Source organism: Phodopus roborovskii, unplaced genomic scaffold (assembly GCF_943737965.1).
Source record: "Phodopus roborovskii unplaced genomic scaffold, PHOROB, whole genome shotgun sequence".
NCBI classification, from domain to species: Eukaryota; Metazoa; Chordata; class Mammalia; order Rodentia; family Cricetidae; genus Phodopus; species Phodopus roborovskii.
This window is the reverse complement of record NW_026126693.1, coordinates 2,773,423-2,798,746: the sequence shown is the minus strand read 5'-3', so window position 1 is coordinate 2,798,746 and position 25,324 is coordinate 2,773,423. Positions and strand designations below refer to the sequence as shown.

The window sequence follows — 25,324 nt, the reverse complement described above, 5'->3', positions numbered from 1 at the left end:
TTTTGTTCTTAATTGATATCCTGTGCTGAAAACTTAGCTCATTTGAAATCTTTATTCTCCTGCAGAATAAAAGTTTGATTCTATAAAACTCTTTATATTGCTTTTAATTTTTTTCTTTTAAAACATTTATATATATATATACATATACATATATATATATATATATATTTATACATATTAGTCATATTTTTACCTCATGCCCTGACACTCTCCCTGTTTTCTACCCTCCTTTCTGCTGGTACCCATTGAGTCCTTAGGCAGTTTTCTTCTGCTTTGATGGTGTGTGTGTATTTGGGCACTCAAGCGCGCTTGTATGGAACACATCTATATAAAATCTAGGACCCACAAATAATAGCAAACATTTGTTTTGCCTGAGATGGGCTTAATCCATTAGTGTGATCATGTCTAGTTGCATCCTGAAAATGATAGAACTTTGTTCTTTATGGCTGAAAAAATTCCTTTATGTACATTTGTCATCTTTTCTTACCAGTTACTCTACTGGATAACTAAGGTGGTTCCATAATTTAGCTATTGTGAGTAGAATTACAGAAAGCATTGATGTGCAGGCATCTGTATGATGTATTGCTGGGAGTCCTGTGGGTTTATACTCAGGAGTGATTCAGCTGACTCTGCAGAAGGTGTATGTGCTTTTTATGAGACCTCCACACTGACTTCCACAGTGACTATACCCTTTACATCTCCACAGTTGGTGAACAGCTTCCCTTTCGTCTGCAGCCTTACTAGTGTTTGTTGTTGCTTGTTTTCTTCACAACTAACATTCTAATGGGAACAAGGTAGGATCTGAATGTGGTTTTGATTATGGTTGAGATTTGATGGCTAGTGAAATAGAACATTTTTTCATTTTTATTGGCCATTTATCTCATCTTTTTTAAAGAACTGTTCATTTCATTACCTTCTCTAAATACTGTTTTGGTTATTTGGCCCCACAGATTTTGGTATCTTATATCTTTGATTCCTTTTTTTAAAAAAAAAAACTATTAAAACTTTTAACCATTTATTTTGTGTGTGGAGGTCAGAACAACTTGTAGGATTTGGTTGTCTCTTCTACCATATCAGTTCCTGGGGTCACCTCAGGTTGTCAGGCTTGGTGGCAAGCACTTTTACCTGCTGAGTCATCTTGCTGGCCCAGTTTTAAATTTAGTAAGACATTTTATTAACCATCATTATGGTTTGTCTGTGTATTATGGGTCAATCTTGTTTTTGCAGTGGTCTGTTTTGTAGCTCTGAATGGTTGGAACTTCCAGGTGCTGAGAGCGCAGGTGTGTGCCTACACCTGGCATTGCTCTGGCTTAGATGATTCACACACTCTTAGAGAATCCTGGGTGGAGTGCTGTACATGCATTAACTCTTTAATATCCTTTGATTTTTCTTTTTTCTTTATACTTGTTCTTTTAATCTTAAGGGGAGTTGAAATCTTTCATTGTGGACTGCTTTGTTTTCTTGGCAGTTCTTTCAGTATTTTGCTTAATACATTTTGAAGTTCTGCTACTACATGACATTCATATTTTGGATTTTATGACCTTTCAATGAATTGGATTCCTTTCTTTATCCAGTATAATAAAATTGCCCCCTCCTTATTTCTGATGGTATACTTTGTTCTGAAATCGACTTTATGTGGCCTTTGAGCTTTTTTTTTTTTTTTTTTTTTTGTTTACTGTTAGCATGGTATATTGTTTTATTTGGTTCTTTGTTTGTTTTTTTCCTCAAGACTGGGTTTTTCTGTGTAGCTCTCGCTGTCTGGAACTTGCTCTGTAGACTAGGCTGGCTTCAAACTCAAGAGTTCCTCCTGCTTCTGCCTCCCTAGTGCTGGGATCAAAGATGTATGCCACCACATCCTTCTTACTATTTTAATTTTTAGAATTTAGTTATTTGTGTATATATGAATAGGTACATGTCTATTTGTTTTGTGTATGTATATGTGCATGGGGAGGCCAGAGGTCATCGTCAGGTGTTTTTCTCAATAACTTTACCATCCTATTTTTTGAGACAGTGTCTCTTTTGTTTTGATTTTTGATTTTTGAGACAGGGCTTCTCTGTGTAGCCCTGGCTGGCCTGGAACTCACTTTGTAGACCAGGCTGGCCTTGAACTCAGAGATCCGCGTGCATCTGCCTCCTGTGTTGGCTGGTGGGCACACACCAGGACCCAAGATTTGTATGTCCAAGTGAATTCCTGGTGATAGCATCTTAAGAGTTCCAGGACAGCCAGGGCTACACAGAAAAACCCTGTCTCCAAAGCAAGCTTGATACGCTCATACAGTTTAGTCCTGTATGTGTTTAAACCTCAGAGCATATGATTAAAATATTTTGCAGCTCTTTCCCCCCCAATTCTGTTAAAGGAACATACAGACATATATTGATGTTTAATAAGAATCAGGAGAAATAAATAGGCCGAATAGATGTTATTCAGGGAGAAATAACTTACCACATAGACAGATAAACACCAGCAGGTTTCTGGTCCCAAGGATGCCTCTAAATGTTCTCCTGTCCCCTTGCTGGAAGCAAGAAAGCTCTCAGAGCCCCCCCTCAGACTTAGTTCCCCCAGGTAAAATCCGCCCCTGTCTTCACCTCCAATGGGTGTGGTCTGTGCTACAGGTGCGGACAAAGTGAATATCTCACTACAGACATATTTTTAGGAGAAGGAGCTGTTAAATGTACTCACTGTTTTCAGAGCTCTTAACTCTTTGGCATTATTTCCCTTTGCCTGAAGGACTACCATTAGTAGTTACTTTAGTGCTAGGTGTCTGCTGCTGAAGTCTATCTTCCTTTTATGTTTGAAAGACTTGGTTTTGGTGGGAATGAAGCTCGGGCTCTGTGCAGTTCTACGTAAGTGCTTTGTTACGGACGTAGGGAGACGACAGCCAGCTGACTACGTCCTTAACCAGTGAACTAAAGTTTCCTTTTGTGCTTTCTTAAAACATGTTTTTAGTCTAAGAACCTGTGTTTAAGTCTTCAATATTTTGAATTCTTTTTTATATACAATGGAAGACAAAGGCCTATCTTTATTGTCTTGCATGCAGATACCCTTATTTCAGAATAGCATTTGTGAGGGGTGCTCTTGCTGTGTGCTGGGGATAATTAGACCATACCCATGAAGTCTCAATTCTTTTTCATTTGTCTTTTTGCTGTTCATGTCACAGTACAATTTATTTCCTGAGGTGTTCAATGTGTCAAACCAGGGCATGGTGTCTGCTAGCCATATCCACAATTTATTACATTTCTTTTACCTTCTTTTTCCTTTTTTTTCTAAGTGCTACACACACACACCTTTTTCCTAAATCACTCCCTCCTTTATTCATAATACCTTTTTTATTGTTTTAAAAAAAAAAGTGTGTCTGTGCTTCTGTGTACTCTCTGGCTCATGTGTGGAAGTCAGAGGACAACTTTCAGGAGTTAGTTCTTTCCCGCCGTTTCATGGGATCCTTGGGATACAACTCAGATTGTCAGGCCTTTGGACAAATGCCTGTCTGCTGAGGCATGTCTTGGCCCTCACAGTACTCCATGCTCAGTATTCCTTCTCCACCCATGTTGTCCCCCATGATTATTTTCTGGTTATATTGCAGTGTGGTCATAAAGGAGACTCATAATGACTTCAGATTTTTTTTTTTTTTTTTTTTTTTTTGCTATGTGTGCATGCGCACATGTTCCTGTGTGTGTGTGTGTGTGTGTGTGTGTGTGTGTGTGTGTGTGTGTGTGTGGTGTGTGTTGAGCACATGTGCAGTCAGAGACAACTTGGAGGACTCAGTTCTTTGTATATTAGTTCCTGGGTTTGAACTTAAATTCTCAGACTTGGCCATAAGCCCTCTAACTCTCAGCCATCTTGCTGGCTGATTTTAATTTGTGAAAAATATTGAAGTGACTTTTATAGACAAAATTTTCTGTCCTGCCCCATCCTGTAGCTGTTCAGTCCCAAATAAGCACACAGAGGCGAATATTAATTATAAGCTATTTGGTCTATGGTTCAGGTTTCTTATTGACTAGCTGTTTCATAATTATTAGCTCATTTATTAATCTGTATATCTCCACATCTTGGCCTACTGGTGATACCCAGGTCTCTTGCGTCCTTGGCAGCTACATGGCATCTCCTTGACGACCTTTCTCTATCCCTGTTTGGATTTTGTGCCTGGGTAAACCCTGCTTGTCTATTGGCCAAAACAGCTTTATTCATCATCCAATAAGAGAAACATATTCACAGCATATAGAAGGACATCCCCCATCAGGGTTTTGTGATCTATTGATTTGTTGCAGAAAATATTCATTTGTTACTGAAGAGAATATGTATTGGGCTGCTGTTGGATGGCCGGTATGTTTTAGAGCCATGGGTTTAGTCTTCAGTGTAACTCTGCTGTTCCTCCATTGTCCTTCTGTCTGGATGACCTTCTCTCTGGTGAAAACATGTTAATGTCCTGTTTTTTGAAGCCTCTTTCTCCCTTCTAGTTAGTTACTATTCAATCACTGTTTGCTTCATGTGTTAGAATCACTGTTGCTTCTTGCTGAATTGACCCTTCTGTCATATAATGACCTCCTTTAGCATATAGTTTGGTCTTGTTTTTTGTTGTTTTTTTTAATAATTTAGTTACTGTATGTATGTATGCATAAAGAATTTAATCCATTTTTACTCAGATAATTACTAGCTAGGGCCTTACCTGTTATTTAGAGACCACTATGGGACTTTTCTAGTTTATTAGAGTGTCTTCTTTTGCTTCTTTTATGGCTACAGATTTTAGTCTACAACAGTATTTCCATTGCTTTCTTGTTATTTATTTATTTATTTTTTTTTTTGTAGATTTTTCTTTTGTGGTTGCTGAGGCATATAAAAACAGCCCTTTTATTGTGACTATCTATTTTGGAATAGTAGCATGTTAACATGGTCATAAAGAATAGAAATGAACTAAAGAACAGGAAATACACTAATATGAAAATCACATTTTAATTTTTCTTGTCTCATTTTGAATTTTCAGTATCCTATTTTGCACCTTTCTATGTTACTTTTAGCATGTTAATATAATTGTTTTCTTGATTTATGTACTCTGCATACTATATTGGAGCATTCTAAGTTTGTTTTGCCAGCAAGTCTCACGTGCAGGGTTTTCTCTTATGTAGCCATAGTAAGATGATCAGAATCTATAAACTAACATTCTTACACACTATTTTCTAATGTACACATATATACTCACATTTCACTAATCACCATACTCTGTTTTAGCGCTAAAGGAGGTCCAGCATCATGTTCCAATTGATTGTCGTGTGTCTCTGGTTTCCTTTAAACAATAGAATGCTTCTTGGGCCTGATCCATTTAAAGCTTTGAGGCCAGTTATTTTGTAGAACATTTTTCTATATTAGTTTGGTTGGTTTTTTTTTTTTTTGTAATCATGTTTATAATCAGGTTTCTTACTTGGGGCAGGAATACTTCAAACATGATACTGTTTTCTCTCTTAATATATGAGGAATCAAATGCTGCAATAATAATTTTGATAATCAGTTAAGAATATCAGCTGGCTTTCTCCACCATAGCATGACTTTTGTTTTATTTTGTTCTTCTGTTTATTTTCCAGGGACAGGGTCTTACTACTATGTACCCAAACTGCCTTGAATTCATTAGGTAACCCAGGCTGTACCCTAACTAGAAATTCTCTCATCCTAGCCTCTGGAGTATAAAGATGACAGGTGTGTGTTACCACACATTCAGTACTGTTTCTCCGCCCTTCTTTTTCTCCCCCTAACCCCCCTTCCTCCCCTTCCCCCCTCTTCCCCTTTCCCCCTCCCCCTCCTCCTCCTTTGTTTTTTTCTTGTAACACCTTTCATTTATTCTTTGCCAGTTTCATACATGCACACAGAGTCTTGATCAAACCCACCTCCAGTATTCCTCTCCTCTTCTCACTGGACACTCCCAGTATGCCACTCTTCCCTTCACACCCTTTCTTTCCTCTTTATCTTATTCTTTATAAGTAATGCCTCATTTGAGATCATATAGTTGTCATATTACTCTTGAAGATTCTTATTGATTTTAATAATGCTTATTCTTGTGTGAATACACTATTTAAAAATAATTGTCAAATGTTTTTTTCTAACTCTCTGGTTTGTGTTTATTAAAATTTAATAATGGCTTAAATGTTTACTTTGCATCTGTTTATATATTTTGTATGTTAGGAGAATGGTGTCCAAGCATCTTTAACCACAGATCCACCTGGCCTACATCTGATTTCTTATAATGAAGTAAAATTTCTCTTTGATACTTAACCATTCATTCAGTATTAGTATGGACTCATTGATGGGTAATTTGTGTGCTAAAGTTCCTGTGAGTCTTGGCACATTTTCTGTTTTTCTAAGTCAGCAGGATATTCTAGGATCACTTTGTACTGGTTGTCCCAGCCCCTGAAGTCAACTATTTCTCTAAGGAATGTGAAATGGATTTAGAGGGCTGCATGCTGGATGGAGATCTTATTGCTACTAAGAAATCACTGCTTCTAGGTCTGCCCAGTGAACACAGTTAAATGGGTATACCTTTATTTTTTCAGAAAGGATTATTGAGTTAACTGGTGTCATTGGCTATGTGTGGTAGTATGTGTTTACAATACCAGCCATTTGGGCAACCTCCTCTGGTACATTGCAAGTATGATATTTATGAGGTCTTGTTACAGAAAAATAAGGAGGGCTGGAGTTTGGTTCCCTAAGCCCTGGGCTCATTTCCCAGTTCTGAAAACAGAAAGAACCACTATTCTTCATATGACTAGATATTCTTGAGACAAAAAGACTGTTGGAATGGCATAGATTCTATTGGTAGAGGAAGGTGATGCACCGGGAAAGGCTCTGGCCATCCTCCCTGCTAGAGAGATGTGTGTGCTGACTTCAGTTGTCCCTACAGACAGACAGTCATTAACTAACATTGGGTGGGAAAGCAGAGGGATCACAGCTTTCAGCCGGGCTTCTTCAAGGAGTCTCTCACCACTACTGTCACTTTGCTCATGTTGAACCAGCCATTCGATCAGCCTTTGTTGGCTGGTCCTCTCCTCTCTGTGTTGCCTCCCCCTGCTTTCCTCAGTCACATGTTCAGTTACTACGTCAGAGTTCATTTTTGTGATCTTCTCTGTTTTGTTTTATGTCTTTGATTTCAGTTACCTTTTATAAGGGAGGCAATTGAATGCCCATGTTTAGTCTGCCATTTTTTTCCTCCTGAAAGTTTGAAATATTTTATCTTAAAATTACTTAAAAATAGGGGAGAGAGAGCTCTGTGGATAAGAGTATTTGCTGTGTGAGAATGAAGACCTGAGTGCAGACACCACACCTATGGTGAGGCTGACATGGGAAGGTCTTTGGTGTTAATTTCCTTTAGTGGATAAGCTGGGCCAAGATGAATCCGAAGTAATTTGTCAAACAGATGAGAAGGAGAAAGCTGCCTAAGATGGATGAACTATTAGGGTTAGAAGGAAAACATGAAAGTACATGTTGTTGTGTTGAATATGTGTGTGAGTCAGAAGCTGAGGAGGTAGGTGGAAGTGCTGAGTTTACAGTAAATCTACGGCTAGTTTGTGAAAGACCTCATGTTTGTAGCCAAATAAACATTTTTCTTCCTCTTTTAGGCACTGGGAAACCAATAGCTGTTTTAAAGAATGAAATCAGTTTTTTGTTTGTTTGTTTTTGTTTTTTAAATATTGAAAATGAAAAAATATCCAGGTGTGTTGGTGAACACCTTTAATTCCAACACTCAGGAGGCAGAGGCAGGTTGATCTCTGTAAGTTTGAGGCCAGCCTGGCCTACAAAGCGAGTTCCAGGACAGCCAGGGCTATCATACAGAGAAACCCTGTTGTGAAAAACAGCAAAAAAAAAAAAAAAGTAAGAAAGGAAATGAAGAAATAGTAAGAAATGACTGAGAGTCTGGAATTGAAAATGTGAGCATGCACCGGTTCTGTGGTAGTGGGGCCAGGAAGGTATAGGGATGACTGCATGTGTGATGGATGAGTAAGGGATAGCACTGTGTGCCTTCATATTTACTGATTGGTTCCTGTGCGAGATGCAGGAGGAACTGAGAAATGGGAGGGTATAGTAAACTCTCCAGGGCTCTTGTATAGAAGGTTGGGTACACAGTGAGGAGTAGTAAAAGCACCCTAGGGTTCTTAAAATGTTATAATACTTTCACATAAGGGCTTAATTTACAGCTCTGTAGTTGCTGTTGGAGATCTTTAATTTGTAACAAGAATGGAAACTGTCACTTCCTTCTGTTACAAATAACAGAAGTTAAAAGCTCAGCTACTGCTAATTTATAATATCTTAGGATGTTTACACTTTCCTTTTTAGTCCTGTCGGTAGCAGAAAATATTGAGTTTATTTATTGGGAAAATAAAAAGATTTCCAAAAATAAAGTATAGACAGATGGACAGGAAGGTACCTCGGGGAGAGCCTCAGCCTCACACAGCCTGGTGGTGGATACCTTTAATCCCAGCATCTGAAGCATGAGGCCCATCGGAAGTTCAAGGTCATCCTCACCTGCATATTGAATTTGACAGCAGCCTGGAGCATGAGATCCTGTCCCACAAACACAAATGACAAAACCCAAACAGTAAATGTAGGAATCTAGATAAATCTTAAATAAGAACAGGATTTTCTTTCAGTAAAGTTGGATGAAAAGGGGGAAGTGGATGTGGGAAGATGGTGAGGGCTGAGAAAGATTGGGGTTGGGTGCAGAGACAGTGAGATATCAGAGACTACAACTCTTTGCTAAACATTTCAAAAAGTGGTGAGCAAGAAAAGTGAAGTATATGGAAAGTCTGAGATTGTAGGATCAGATAGATGCTAGAAGCCAGACTAAGGAAATTCAAAGTCGCAAAGAAACATTAAGGAGGTGGCAGAATAGTGGAGGAGAGAGAGGTTTTGAGATGACCCTGCATAGAAACCCTGCACCTCAGAAGAGCCCGAGCACTGTTGTTTTGAACAGCATTCTAAAGGTAGGAACCAGAGTTGTTGATGGCAGGCTAGACTCCTGACTGGATCCTGGTACAGGGCATTCAGTGACTCTCAGGAACTGCAATACTACTCTTTAGCTCTCTCCTTTGTGTCTGGATCATAGAAAAGTGGACTAAAATCAGTAAGCAGTTCTCAGAATGAAATTTGTGTTCGTGGTGTACATATTACAGAAACAAACAAGGTCTAAGCTAAGTGGGGCTGTCAAGTACTGTCTGAGAACCTATTGACTGACAGAGTAAATTCATCTCAGGATAGCATCCTCCATTGCAAACATTTTAAAAATGGGGAGGCAAATTTAACTTTTCTTTGTCTGGCAACCAAAGTATGCTGTGTCTTCAGTAGTAGGATTTTAGTATCTACTTATTGTGGGCAACCAAGAGTAAATAAAACAGTAGTGTTTGTTCTTTGTGGGTGGAAGGGCTGTGGGGCTTCCCTTACTAATACTCATAGTCAGGTATCTCATGCCTGGCATTGAAATTTTAATTTAATAACTTGTGTCTTTTAGGGGGAAGGAGACTTGTGGTCAAACTTCTCAAACAAAACAAACAAAAAACAACAAAACAAAACAAAAACAACCTATTTTTAAATTAGTTTACAAAGTTTTCATACATCTGTTTGGGGAATATTATTTTAAGGTGTGTGACTTTTGTTTATGCTGCATTTGTGATGCTGTGTTACTGTGCCTGCCTAAAACCCCTGATGCACTAATAAAGAGCTGAACAGCCAATAGCAAGGCAGGAGCATAAACAGGAGGAATGAGGAGGCAGAGCAAAGAGAGAACAAGGGGAGGAGGCGGCAGGGACCAGCCACCCAGTTAGCTCAGGAGTAAGAGTGAAAGTAAGATTTACAAAAGAAGAGGGAAAAGCCCAGAGGCAAAAGATAGCATAATTTAAGTTAAAAGTTGACAAGAAACAAGCCAAGTTATGTCAGCTAGTCATAACTAATAAGCCTTCGAGTGTGATTCGGGTCCTCAAAAAGAGTAAAAACACTTCACACTACAAAATGGCTTATCAGTGTGGGCTCGTATTTCCATGTAGGGCCTGAGAAAACTGGACAAAAGACACAGGCAGCAGAATTAAATTGAAGCTAGAAACAGCAAGCTAAGTAAAAACTGCTTGCAGCAGGAAGTTCAAAAGGTTTAATGAAGTTCTCAGTCACGAACATCCAATCCAGCTGTGAGCTCTAGGCTTGACTTTGAGGACCTGACCTAAAAGTGGGCAGAACCAGTCTATAGAGCAAAATTTAAACTGTTAAACTATACCTGGATCCTCCTAACAGTTTAAATTTTGCTCTTGAACTCAAAAGACTAGAGATACATAGTAAGTAAATTAGGTGCAGACAGAAAAAGCTCTAAATGGGTTTCGGTGTGTTTTACAATGTGTATAGGCTTAAGAAAGAAAGAAAAAGGGTATGGACAGTTGTGATTTTTTAAAAAGCTGTGTGTGAGAGAAAGACACCATACGACAGTTGAAGCACAGAGTTAGAGTGGACTATTTTTTTTTTTTTTTTTTTTTTTTTAATTGGGAAAAGGATCGTAAAATGGGAGGGAAGAGACTAGCCTCAGGGGACAAGAGCTATGGGAGAGAGGCCGAGAAGGGGGGTGGGGGGAGAAGGATGGGAGGTGGGCAGGGACCTTTAAAAAGGGAATGTAGTGAATATGCACAGGTGGTTCTCTTAGTGGGTGCAGCTGAGAGTATATTCTGTCAGAACTTCAAGGGCAGGTCAGTAGAAATGCCTAAAGACTAACACAGTCATAGAAACAAATATTTTAAAAATGATAAAGCCTTTAGAGAGAGAGTAAAGGGATTAAACAAAACAAAACAAAACACTAAACTATGCAGAGATGGGGAATACGTAGGGAGTCTGGATCCTGTATGCTATTGTGTTGATTTTGAATTTTTGATTGTTGAAAAGCAAAGGACAGCTGCTAAGAGATCTGCAATTGAAAGAGGGTCTGTTGAAATAAACCAGCCTAGATACTTTACAAATGCCTTCACTTAAAAAAAAAAAAAAAAAAAAAAAAAAAGTAAAAAAATGTATTTGTTAAGTGGTGGGGGGGAATGCTTGGGAGAAGTAGTTTTTGCTTTTGTTTCCATATGAAACAAGAGGCTGTGGATTTGTTCTAGGTTGATATGGATCTGAATCTGATTAAGGGAGACCTCCTGAACCTTGACAGGTGGAATCTTATCAACAAAGATTATATCTGATCTTCCCTGGACTTGACCATTATCTCAGTTTTCTACCTGGGACCCTAAAGAGTCTTTACTAACATTCAGCAGGAAGCAGTCTAGACAAAACACCATCCACACTCCCAAGAATGGGTTGTGGGAGGCTTTTGGTTATTTTGGTGGGTCATGAATATTTGTTATAATTTAGGGGAATATAGGAACATAGAATTTAAAAAAAACTATTAATTTCAGATATTTTGCCTTAGCATGGATTTTGATATATGGATACAAATTCAAAGTCAGTTTTGTTACACTGTATATATGTCTTTACTCTTGTTTAAAGGACTTTTGTATATTGATACAAATTAAAGTCATTTTTGGTGCAACACACTTATATGTTTATTCTTATTTAAAGGATTTTTGTATATTGATAAAAATTTAAAATTATTCTTGTTACAATATGTTGTATATATGTTGCTTTTGTTTGAGATATTGTACCTAGGCAGTTCATTTAAAAATGTAAGGTAACATTCTATTTTGAAAGTATTATTATGAACTATTTAGGAAAATTAAGAAATATAGGTCAATAGTTAGTCATCTATAACAATCAAATTTGTAGATATGCTAGGTATGCTTTCCAGATTATGTAGAGATATTTTACATAGATAGATGGCCTTCAGACCTTTCAAAGACCTACAGAATTTGACATTTAAAATGTGTTAACTTAGGGCTTAATCATGACAATGAGATACATCTGCTCCTGGCAGCGCCAGTTTGCTTCAGAGATGATGGATGTAGAAGAAACTCCTTATGGAGTTGTGCTTTCTCTTGCCTGGACTGCTTGACAGCATGTTGTATAAACTGGATGTGTAGGACCACAGGAAAATGCCCTCTGAAATTTGCCAAAACAAGGTGGGATGAGCCTTCAGTATTCCTGCTTCACAGAAGAGACTGCCAGACATTTTTCAGGACAGAGGAAAGTCACTGACAAACTGCCAGTATAGGTGGGACAGTCTTTCAAATTTCCTACTTCATTGCAAAGTCTGCCAGATACTGTGGGCTTGTTAGGCTGAAGATGGCTGTTCAGCATTGAAAAGGAACTCTGGGTGACTGTCCAGGCAGCCAGGTGACTCTGTCATTTCTAGAGTTGTTGGAAGATGTTTGCAGTGTACTTTTTGTTTACTTAAACAATATTATTTCCTTCTGGTGCCTTTGGTGGAGTTGAAGACTGGATATATTAGTTGCAGTTTTTCTTAGATATGGTAGAAAGTGAGTTAGGTATAAAATTTTCAATTTACTAAAATAAGATAGATTATGAGGTATTTTAATTTACCAGATACAAATGAACTGGAATGCATTACATTGTGAATGTATTCTTTACCTGATAATTGTAGCCCTATTATATTAAAGTTAAAAACCTTTCAATTTTTTTTAGACAAAAAGGGAAATTTTAAATATTAATTGAAGGTGTATGACTTTGTTCAAGCTGCATTTGTTTAACTCTGTGAAACTGTGTTACTTGGCCTGTCTAAAACACCTGATGGTTTAATGAAGAGCTGACCAGTCAGTATCGAGGAGGAGCAAAGATAGGCGAGGCTGGCAGGCAGAGAGGATAACTAGGAGAAATGAGGAGGAACACTGAGAGAACATGGGGAGGAGGGCAGCAGGGCAGCCACCCAGCCAGCCACGGAGTAAGAACAGTAAGATAAGCAGAAGAAAGAAAGAAAGAAAGAAAGAAAGAAAGAAAGAAAGAAAGAAAGAAAGAAAGAAAGATAAAATCCCAGAGGGAAAGGTAGACTGCTTAATTTAAGAAAAGTTGGCCAGAAGTTTAGCTTGGCATTCATAAGTAAGATCAAACCTCCATGTGTGATTTATTTGGGAGCTGAATTGTGGGCCCTTCAAAAAACCAATCCTTAATTTCTCCAGTTGTCATTGGTGTGTAGGAAGACTGATGGGGTTTCTGTGTTAAATTTGTATCTTGCCATGTTGCACAAATTGCCTGTCAGTTCTAACAGTTTTCTCATGGAGTCTTCAGGGTTTCTTATCTGTAGAATTGTGTCATCTACAAACAGAAATGCTTTTGCTTCTCTTCTATTTGTATCTCTTTATTTGCATAATTGGTGTTTTTGTTCTAGCTAAGATTTCTAGTACTAACCTGAGACTTCTAGTACTAATGCTGAGTAAAAATGGAGAAACTGGACACCCTTGTTTATTCCTGATGCTGGAAAGTCAACACCTGCTTGTTTTCTCAGTTTTTGTTTGGAAGGATTTTTCATCCTTTACCCTAAGACAGTGTGTTTATGGTGAGGTGTATTTCATGGAGGCAATAAATAGTTTGTTCCTTTTTGATCCAGTCCTCTGTCTTTTGATTGGGAAATTGGAACCAGGAGATTAGAGTTACTGTTGTTTGTGTTCCTGCCATTTCGTTAATTTTGTAGTATTTCTTTTTTTTTTTTTCTTGTTTAACTTTTAATGTTGTGTGGTTTATTCTTTCCTTTTGCTTCATGGATGGATTTGTTTTCCATCTCAGTTTGAAGGCTTCCTTCAAGCATAGTGCTCATAAATTCCTTTAGTCTATTTTTGTCATGGAAAGCTTTTATTTTTCCTTTAGTCATGACAGATAGCTTTGCTGGAGAAGCTCTGCTGGCATTGTTTTCAGTTGTCACATGGTGCCTCTCTTGCTGCCTTCAGGATACTTTTTGCTTGTGTATTAAGTGTGTTAGTATAATAGGCTGAGGACATTCTTTTCTGGTGTTGTCTGTTGGTGAACTAAATGCTTCCTCTATGTGGCTGACATCTCTTCCTAACTCTGGAAAGTTTTCTTTTATAATTCTTTTTTAAATGCTTTCTTTTTCTTTAGAAATGAATTCTCCTATGCCTATCCATAGATTGACTTTTTTCAGTGGGTCACATAGGTCTTGGACTGGCACTGTTTAATTTTATCTGTCTGGTTCCTCTACCTTGTCTTCAAGTGTAGATACTCTATCATTTTCTTGCTTTATTCTATTAGTGAGACTTGGCAGTTTTTTTTCTTATTCTATTTTTCATTTCCAGCAAAGATTCTTTTCAGTATTTATGTCTTTATTAAATTCGTTCATATCTTGCAACACCCCCCCCCTTTTTTTTTCCTTTTTCCCCAAGATGTGAAAGGAAGTTAGTCAGGGCTTATTTTCTTTTCCAAGTTTCTTGGCTAGGATTATACTTAACTCACCCTCACTAGATGTCCTCACGATTTAAACATTAGTATTGGTGGGGGGATAGAGTTTCAAGACGGTTTCTCAGTGTAGCCTTGGCTGCGTTGGAGCTCATTTTGTAGACCAGGCTGGTCTCAAATTCACTGAGATCTACCTGCCCCTGCCTCTTGAGTGCTTGGACTAAAGGTGTGCACCACCACCACCTGGCAGTAATCTTTTTAAGGTATTATGTTTTTTTTTTTTGTTGTTTTTATGTTTCTCTGTGTTAGAATTACATATTTAATATTTTCTTTGCTTGACAGCCCCCCTATCCCCATCAGCTATATTCTTTCAGTTGATATATTTGTGGGACCGGGATGTGGTAGATTTGAGTAGTTCAGAAAATAGTTCTTCAGCCCAGGGGGCCTGGTATAATCTCTGAAGGTTTTCTCTAGGAGGGATTAAATGTGAAGGCCACTACAGCTGTTAGCGGGGGCAGACAACAGAGGTCCCTTTGAGTAATTGCTGGGGAATAAACTGGAGCACTCCAGACCTCAGTGGGTAAAACTAGGAGTGGGAGACAAAATACAGGCCAGGGTAAGGATTAATTAAGTATATGAGATAGCCTGTAGTGCCAGCTATTTAGGAGGCTGATGGTGAAGGGTCACGAGCCCAGGAGTCCAGTTTCAGGGGACTACATTCCAAAATTAAATTTTAGAGAGGTTCAAGGCACGTACAAGAAACAACTCAGAAGTTCAAGAATAGTGAGGCTGTAGAAGTTACTGGCTCTCACAAGCCTCTCTGCCCACAGCACCACATAGAGCCGGCTAGAGCCACAGGAAGTTGATCTTCACCCTTAATTCATCACACTTGTGCAAGAATTTACTCTCTGTCTCTCCCTCTCCCCTTTCCCCCATTCCTCCCACCTCTCTCTTCTCCTTCCCCCTTCTGTCTCCTCCCCTCCCCCTTCCCTTCTCTGTTTCCATTCTGGCATATATGTATCACAGTGGGTTGGCTTTTGTCTGTGCAGTCTCAGGTTTTAGGACTGTTTACATTCTTTAAGGCATACTTCACCACTTCTCATGCACACATCTTTCTCACATTCTTCTTGTTCTCTACTTAATTATAGCCTTCCTTGGCTTTAGCAGTCTCTAAAATCTGGGCACCCTAACAGTATCCTTTCCTACCTACTTTATGTACCTAAAATTCTTCTTTTCAAAGTTATTGAATACTTAATGCCTAATTTTACCCACTTTACACCCTCCATTTTTTATTTATTTATATTTATTTTATACAACCAAGTCCATTTAAATGAAAATAAACATTTATAGACAATATTTGGGAATTTGGGCGTTGTTCTTTCCAAACTACTTCCTGCTTGTAAGGGGCGCTGTCATGGGGGATTCTAAGAAGATTCAGAAATCCTGGCTGTAGTCTGTAAGGCTGCTTTGTCCAGCTGTTTTGAATGTAGGATCACCTGGTACTCTGTTTCAGGCGGTCTGGCTTCATCAAACCACATTAGTCTGGAAGGAATCCACAGCTTTTCATTTTCTGTGGAAACAAAAATAGAAATCCTTTTCCCCAGTAACTTGTCCTTGAACTTAAATTTTGGAGTCAAAGCATTTTTTTTATTTAATTTATTATTTTACATGTTGTTCCCAATTCCCCCTCCCTCCCTGCCTCCCTCCTTCCCTCCCTTTTACCCTCTCTGCCCTCTCACAAGCACTCTAACCACCCTCCCCTCTCATCCCCCCACCCCAATTCCATATGTAGGGGAATGCCATCCAGTTGGGGTCATGTAGATCTGACAGGTCATGTGAAGTAGGGACTAGGGCTTCTCTCCTGTCTCTAGGTTAGGGCAGTTATCCCTCCATGGGGGATGTGTTAGCAAAGTCCTTTTGTGCACCAGGGATACATCCTGGCTCCATTGTCTTGAGGTCCCTTAGACTGCTCAGTCCTTCTGGCTGAGACCCATATTCAGGGGGTCCTGAGTCAGTCCCATGCTGGCTTCCCAGCTATCAGTCTGGTGGCCCATAGCTCCTCCTTGTCCAGGTAAGCTGTCTGTATGTGTTTCTGCCCCATGGTCTTGTCCTCTCCATCTGCATCTGAGTTCTACTTCGACTCAGTGTTTATGTATGGGTGTTTGCTCCTATTTTCAACAGGCATTAGTTGAGGGCTCCATGGATAAGTTAGTTGTTGATCTCACTCTCCGGGAAGGGCATTTATGGTAGACTTTCCACGGAAGCTCAAATTGTTAGTTGGCAGCAGTCTTGTAGTTCTGTAGACCATTCTTTGTGTTCAATTTTATCTTCAACCAATATTGGCTCCCTCTTTCATGTTCTCTCTCTCTCTCTCTCTCTCTCTCTCTCTGTCTCTCTCTCTCTTTCCTGTCTTCTATTCCTAACCAGGCTCAATCTTCCTGGTCGCACGTGTTTTCCTTTCCTCCCCCTTGTTTTCTCCTACTTCTCTCTACATTCCATTCACTGTCTCCCCCCTCCCCCCACTTCCTCTGTACTCTGGGGGACTTGTCCCTTCCCGGTTCTGTGAGGGACTTTATATGAATCTCTTAGAATACACCTTGTATCCTAGTTCCTCTGGTGGCGTGAATTATAGGCTGGTGATCCTTTGCTCTAGGTCTAAAATCCATATATGAGTGAGTACATACTGTGTTCCTCTTTTTGTGACTGGGTTACCTCATTCAGGATGGTTTCTTCAAGTGTCATCCACTTGCCTGCGAATTTCAAGATACCATTATTTTCTGCAGAGTAGTATTCCATTGTGTAGATGTGCCACATCTTCATTAACCATTCTTCAATTGAGGGGCATCTAGGTTGCTTCCAGGTTCTTGCTATTACAAATAGTGCTGCTATGAACATAGTTGGACAGATGTCTTTGTTGCATGTATGTGGATCATTTTACACCCTCCACTTTTAATCTGATCCTGTGATCTAAAGTCCGGGTATACTATGTATGTACTACTCTAGGTTGTTTGTCCAGGCATTTTGATAACGATGCATAGTTAGTAATTTTTGGTATTTAGATAAAATCATGTTAAATAAGAGATTAATTGATCAATCACATGGAATGCTTATTTAGATAATCTTTTTTTTCTTTATGATTTTGAGACTGTTTCTTTGTGTAATCCTGGCTGTCCCATAATTCACTGTGTAGCCCACTCTGACTCATGAGATCCTCCTGTCTCTGCCTCCCAAATGCTGGATTAAAGATGTGTGCCACAACTGCCCAGCCTAGTTCATGTTTTTATTAGTGACAGTAAGATCATATGTATATTTGGGTCAAGCTTGGTTGGTTGACAGTAAAACTTTGTTGTGGATAAATAAGGTAGTTAAGCCATTTATTTGGATCATACTTTATAATTGAGTTCTCCAAGTACCACATGGACCAAAACACAAAATATTTAATCACATATACTGTAATTGGGTATTTGAAGAACTTTCAAGGCCATTTAATACAAAATGCAACAAAGAATACTAAGAAACTAGTAGGATTTTTTGAGAACATGTTGAACTTACGGAACCCTGAAATAGAAAATGTTAACTTTGAAAGACCTACAAAATGGTTTATTGTGGACGTCTGGATGTTCTGTATAGTAACAATAAGATTGCAATGGTTGGGTTGTAGAGATGGGTCAACAGTTAAGAGCAGTTACAACTTTTTCAGGGAATCTGAGTGTAGTTCCCGGAACTGCGTGACAGCCCACAGCTGTCTAACTGCAGTAACTGCCGTACCAGGGATTTCAGCACCTCTTCTGGCACCATGACTTCTAAGCAAAGAAGGAAAACATTTAATTATGATGTCCCCTTTCCGTTTCAGAGACTCAGCACATTATCATTGTGCTGACAGGCAGGCAGGTGTGGTGCTAGAGTGTAGCCGAGAGTCCTACATCTTGCAGGCTGTAGGAAGTCAACTGAGACACTGGGTGGTCTCCTGAGAATGGGAAACCTCAAAGCGCACCCCCACAGTGACATACTTCCTCCAACAAGGCCATACCTGCTCCAACAAAGCCACAGCTCCTAACAGTGCCACTAGCTCTGAGGTTATAGGGGCCAGTTACAATCCAAACTACCACAGTGGGCATGCAGACAAAATGCTCATACATTGAATAAATAAATAAACAAACAATTTAGAAGTCTTGAGTGTTTTATTAGAGGTTTTTTGTTGTTGTTTTTTTCTTTCAAGACAGGGTTTTGGCTTTCTTGAAGCTTGCTTTGTAGACCAGGCTGGCCTCAACTCAGAGATCCACCTAGGAATTAAAGGAGTGTGCCACAGTGCTGTCTCAGATTTCTTAATAGTGCAAGTTTTTTTTGTTAATGCAAGCTCATACTTGCCTGTGTGTTCCCCCCCTCATGGTTATTATCCTCTTCTTTGAAATGTACTGACTAAGCATTGGTTTCATTTAGGAAATTAAAAAGTAAACATTACCTGTATGACCATCAAGATAGAGAATGGATAGCTGTTTAGATTGCATTTTTTAAATTTCATTTTCTATGCTAAAATTGAAGCAGTTCTTAGCATACAATGTAGTGTTTATTTTTAACATTTCTATGTAATATCTTCATTCTAGATGAAACATAAAAGCTAATGAAATTGTAACAACTTATAGACCACATATTCCTTCTGTCAGAGTATATTTCATTTATTTTTCCCTAGCCTCAGTATCAATATGAAGACATGTATTTGACCTTTAGCATTTATTGGTCTCTCAGGAGGTAACTGGTTCATTTAGCATGTAGGAGTGGAGTTAAACTAGGCTTGGGAGTTTTAAGTCATTAGACTTTGTAGGCCTGCAGATTGTTCTGTATTGGTTGAGTTATGTTAGTAGATCAGCCATATTTATTATATCTCTTAATGTTAAAAGGTGCTTTTGTGTTAGTGTGCACCTTGGAGAGGTATAGGAGTTAGTCAGTGTTTTTTGTGTTAGTGTGCACCTTAGAGAGGTATAGGAGTTGTCAGTTTCCATTCTTACCTTTAATTCATTTGCGGTGGAGCTTTGGTTGGTAACTTCTAAATTTCTGTATAAGCCGTAGTGTTTGATATAATAAAAAAGCGGTTTGATATAATCAAACCTGTGGGTCGTGACCCCTTTGGGGGTCAAAAGACCCTTTCAGAGGGGTCATATATCAATATATCCTACATATCAGATGTTTACAATTCATAACAGTAAAAAAATTACAGTTCCAAAATAGCAACAAAATAATTTTATGGTTACAGATCACCACAATGTTAGGAACTATATTAAAAGGTCCCAGAGTTAGGAAAGTTGAAGGCTTATGAGCCTTAGGATGCTGCTTTAAAAAGGCTTGGGCTTTCCTCAGGAAATTTAGGGGGTCATATATAGATAAGTACATACAAAAAAAAAAAGGTATAAATGTAATAGAAACACAGAACAAAGATGATTTAAAAATCTTGAATGAAGGGATGAGGGGGAAATTTGTGGAGAAAGTAGAATTAGGAAGCGCACTTGTAAAGTTCTGTGTTGTGAAGGAAATGGTAATTTTGGTACTGAGACAGAAGAGTGTAGAAAGCGTGATAGGGTTGATAGGTGAGTGAGTGGACTGTGCAGTGTTGTTGGTGAATAGTCAGAGTTAGAAATGCAAGCTGAAATACACTTCTAATATAGTTAGGAATTTTATTCTGTAACTATCAGATAGTAGTGATAAAAGTTATTAGGACACAAGTAGCAATTAGATCACAGGGCCTAAGCAAGTTTACATGAAACTGTCATTAAAACACATTTCATCTAATAGTTTATGTCTCATTAAATTCTCATATTTAAGGTAGATTGATGTAATGTTTTTAGATGTGTTAGTGAAATAATTTATAGAAACTCATACATGATTGGTGCTGTTTGTTTAGTTTGTTGTTTTGTGGAACATAGGGCTAGATCTAATGAAAAGCTCAGGTACAGAGACCTTGGTAACTGAAGAGCAGGCAGGTTTTAGTGACGTTTGAGCTAGAAATCTCCTGATGTTTTGTCATTGACTTGTCTCCCATTTGTGTTCTTTGCAGTAGTGACAATAATAGATAGGTGCCCAGTGAGATGCAACGGAAGTTAGATTAAGTCAAGTGACCTGTACGGCTGTGTGGTTTGCATTTTAGTTGTAGTTCCTCATCAGTATAAACAGAGACACGAAACTCCATTTTTATCAGTTCAAGGGAGCTTTATTTTGGAAGAAGTAAAAGACGATGAATGGAAAAAAGTACAGGATGGGAATAAAAAGCACAAGCAAAGTGTCAGATGGGAATAATTGTTTTCTGAACTTAATGAGTAGAATGCTGGAACATGAATCCAGTTCAGGAATAATGAGGCACCAGGCATGGGTGGTGCTAGCCTTTAATCCCAGCACTCGGGAAACAGAGGCAGGTGGATCTCTGTGAGTTTGAGGCCAGCCTGTCTTGAAAAACCCTTGAGAAACCCTGTCTTGAAAAACAAAACAAAGATAATAATGAGGGAAATACATTGTAATATATAATATTTCATAGAGATTTGAAGCATAGGGAGTAGGTAAAAATCTGGCTTTTTAAAACATAGATCTGTACAAAGAATCTTTCTCCTGTCCGTTATTACATTCATAGTAGAAGCACCTTTCATCCTAACCCTTGTGTAGTCACCATCTCTCTGTAAGCTAACCTCTCTCTGTAAGCTAACCTTTGGCACCATAAATGTGGAGATTTAACCTACAAAGAAAAATTTCAGATATTTTGAATTAACTTACACTGTCTATAGTAAAGTTGAAAAGTCCTACCTACAGTTAACCTGTAGCTTTAAAATCAGATTTTATTCTTATTGTCATACCCAATCCTTGTTGATTAAAATAAGATTTGGCAGACTAGAGAAATGTCACAGATGGTACTGTGTTTGCCACACAAGCATGAAGCATGAGGAGCTGAGAAAAGGTCCCCAACACCCACCAGTGCTTGGGGTGCAGAGACATGAGGGTTCTTGGAGCTGGTTGATCAGCCTTGCCAGGTTCAAGGAGAGACACTGTTCCAAAAACAAAGTAGAGAGGTTGAAGAGATGGCTCAGTGATTACGAGCACTTGTCCCTGGTTTGGCTCTCACCCTTCACATGGTGGCTAACAACTGTCTTTAACTCCCAAATTCCACAGGTATCTTTATGGCCTTTAATCCCATCACTGGGGAAGCAGAGGCAGGTGGATCTCTGAGTTCCAGGACAGCTAAGGCTACACAGAGAAACCCTGTCTTGAAAAACAACAAAACAAAACAGGGTGGGGTGGGGGTTAAATTTCTTGGTATCTGCAAACTGTGATATCTGACTATCCGACAGGTTTGTTTGTTTTGTTTTTTGAGACAGGGTTTCTCTGTGGCTTTGAAGGCTGTCCTGGAACTAGCTCTGTAGACTAGGCTGGTCTCAAAGTCACAGGATCTGCCTACTCTCTGCCTCACGAATACTGGGATTAAAAGCGTGTGCTACCACTACCTGGCTCTGACATGTTCTTAATTTGTATTATTTCTGTGTAATTAACCCTAACATTGGCTTAACATGTAATGTTATTGTCTTCTTGATGTAAGTTTGATTTTGTTCATTATAAAAATATATGATTCACAATTCTGTCATTTCCTTCAAGCCATGTGTTAGCAACAGTAGTTGACACCAGCTAGAGAAACACTGGTCTGTTTGTGAGTGAGCTGACTTCTATCACTATATTAGTTATAAGGGTTACATTGTCTGTATATAGTCTGCAATATTCTGAAATTTAAGAGATTTATTTTTCTTAGGTAACAGTTTATTTTCTAAGAATATTTAATTACTATATTCATCCCAAAGCAACTTCTTTATTATGGTTTTAGTTTTCTTGAGAGAACTTGCAGCTAAAATAGGAGAGAGGAAGGGTGTAATCTAAGTACAGTCATACAGCCTTACTTTGTAAATAACCAGAGTGCTATGTGTGCATGTTGTTGGGCTCCTGGACAGTGGAAATAAAGTCATTTGCATGTTTTTCTCTCTGTACAGCTTAAAATGACAAATGTGTAATCTCCGTGGAATAAATGGCGTCCAAAGTCACAGATGCTATAGTCTGGTATCAAAAGAAGGTGAGTTGATAGTCAGAGCTTTTCTTTTTCTTTTCTTTTCTTTCTTTTTTTTTTTTTTTAAAGCATTTGAATTCTACAAATTGATGTGTATTTCATGCTATCATTTTAAGCCAGAGACTGCTTTTAAAGTAAAGACTAAGTGGGTTTTGGGAATTTTAAGTGGAAGAGGCACATTGTGTTAGTGTGATTTTCATTTTCCTTGTATTATCCTTAGGTAAATTACAAATATAGTGCCTAAAACATTGTCCTCCAATTTTTACCTTAAGCTATCAAAGTAGCTAGATTAATCACCGCCAGTTAGAATCTATGTCAGTTCTCCAGGATTATATGTATAAGTAGAATTATACAAAAATATTCCAAAGTCCTAGTCCCTACTTCAAATGACTTGACAGATCTACATGACCCTAGTTGGATGGCATTGCCCTACATGTGGAACTGGAGTAGGGGGATGGGAGGGGAGGGTGGTCAGGGTGCATGTGAGGGGGCAGAAAGGGTAAGAGGGAGGGAGGGAAGAAGAAAGGAAGGGAGGGGGAACTGGGATCGACATGTAAAATAATAAATAAAATGTTCAAAGTTTTTTTTTTTTTTTTGAATACTAAATGCTGGATTGTCAGAACAGCTTTTGCAAAAAGTTTCACAGACTTATTTATTTATTTTTTTGTTTTTAGTGTTTGTGGTGAATTACATTTGTTGTTACACATTAAAACATTTCTTTTGAGTCTTGGGAATACCCATTATTGAACCCATGGCTTTACACTTATAAGGCAAATATTCAGCCATTTAGCCACATTTGCAGCCCTTAAAAACAGTGATGATGCTTTAGTCTTTAATTTTTTGTTAAAAATGTAATTATATTTAAGCTTTTTCTATGTAAAGTAAATCTTTTGAATTGATGATGTGATAATTAAATCATTTTTAAAAGAGACAAATCTGAGAATATAGTCTGTTTTGGGTTTGTTCTTTGATTCTTGGTAAAATATATCACAGATGTACAGATATATATTATGTTTTCTATACAGTGTTCTTAATTGGAAGTATTGATGTTGACATATAAATTGGTTCATTCCTCTGGTTCTGTTTTAGTTTCACCTTTTAAAGTTTTGATCACTTTAAATGTAAAATTCTCAAAGAATCTAGAAATAAAGAATTCATTAAACCCATATATGCATATTCACACACATATACATGGATGCTTTGAGATGTACTACATGTTTTGAGTCAGGAGTGGAGGCACACACCTTTGATCAGCACTTGGGAAGCAGAGACAGGCAGATCTCGGTGAGTTCACTGCCAGCCTGGACTACAGAGTGAGTTCCACATCTGCCATGGTAACAGAGCAAACACAAATATTTATAGTTTAAAAAAAAAAGTTTTCTAAGTTGTATGCATTAAAGTAATGCTTTCTAAACATTTTTTGTTCTAGCTGGATTTTTGTGTGGATCCTTTCAAATTTCACTGAAGTTTAATTATGGAACATACTTGACTAAATGAACTTTTTGGGGATCCACCCATATATTTAGCAGAATGACACTGCTTTTGTCTGAGGATATACTTAAGATGTTTAGACATGTATAACTTAAGCATTCTCTAGCAAGTTGTCACAAGTGTCACAAATTATACCAGCAGATTTAACTGCATATTTTCCACGTGGGAGTGGCAGAACAAATTGACTTTTAAATTGAGTTTCCTTAAAGAAAAACACATATACACTATCAAAGATTATTGCTTTAAGGCTTATTATAAAAAATAAAGTAAAATGAAACCCTCATACTCCAGTACCTTGTCCCCTGTTTACCTAGTTGCTCAGTTCTGTTTCCCAGAGGCAGTCATTTTCAGTGCTCTTATAGCTCACTGCCTCTCAAGCCACAGTATGCCATCCCTTAATCATGGTAGGGGTGTCAGGAGAGGGATTGCAAGTGCTGGGTGTGTGACTTTAGTTTTCATAATTACTTTGGAGGATATCACCTTTTGTGGATAGGATGTAGATAAGCAACTTCATATAGTGCTCTAAATTAGATTAGCAGACCTTCATATAATTTTGATTTTGAAGTCTGTAAAGTTTTGGTTACAGTTACTCAGGTAGGCCATTGTTGTATAAAAGCAGCCATAAGACAGTGTCAGTAGTTGGTGTGACTTTGCTTGCCTTCTAATAAGACATTTAATTTGAAAAAACTTATCGAGTTGATCATAGACGTTGATCATAGACCTTAGTTGTTAAACTGCAGGATGGCATCTCATATTACATGATGCAATAGTGCCCTTTAAGTAATACTGTCTACCTTGTCTTTCCTTAGTCTTTTTATTGCAATGTTACTTGTTAATTTGTGACTATATGATAAATGTTTGTTTTTTGTTTTTGTTTTTGTTTGTTTAATAAGCTCTCCCCCAGTAGTTTACTATTGACCAATGACAAAGTTCTGATTAAATGTGTTCATTATTTACATGATATGTGTGTGGGGTTGTAATAGTACCCTATAATAGACTATAATATTTCCAGTGTGTATGACTTATTTTTTGGCTTGATTTTCAAGTTTTATTTTGAAGCCTCAGAAAGCTGTAATCGTTTTCGTTGTGGTCATTCTCACTTAGCTTTTTTTTTTTTTCCCCTTCTTCTTCCTTGGGAATGACTTTGCTAGAATTGTGTATACTCCTGCAGGATGCTCTCCAGTGTTGTGCGTGTGTAATATAGCTTGAGAGTTCCCCTTATAGGTCTTTGTTCACAAAGAATTCTTTTTGAAATGAAAGCCTATTAAAACTGCTATAGCACTTCAGAAACTTCGAGAACTTGCTACTTGTGATTAGTTGAACATAGGCAATTACTTCTGAGCTCCAGTCAGCACTTTTTTTTAGATTGACCAGATAGATAATGGTTTGTAACATATTTTCAATTGTAAGTCCCTCTGAAATAGTGAAGAAAGGTAAGAATA

General features: G+C 38.1%; 1 protein-coding gene across 2 annotated transcripts in view; it reads left to right on the top strand.

The window, feature by feature from the left end:
* The window catches only part of Phtf2 (putative homeodomain transcription factor 2), a 117,215-nt gene that overhangs the window by 9,100 nt on the left and 82,791 nt on the right, over positions 1–25,324 (top strand). For both annotated transcript variants that reach the window (XM_051174806.1, XM_051174807.1), the window contains exon 2: positions 22,318–22,397. In XM_051174806.1, the coding sequence (XP_051030763.1) occupies positions 22,353–22,397 (45 nt within the window). In that variant the 5' untranslated portion in view covers positions 22,318–22,352. The remainder of the gene's footprint in view (positions 1–22,317; positions 22,398–25,324) is intronic.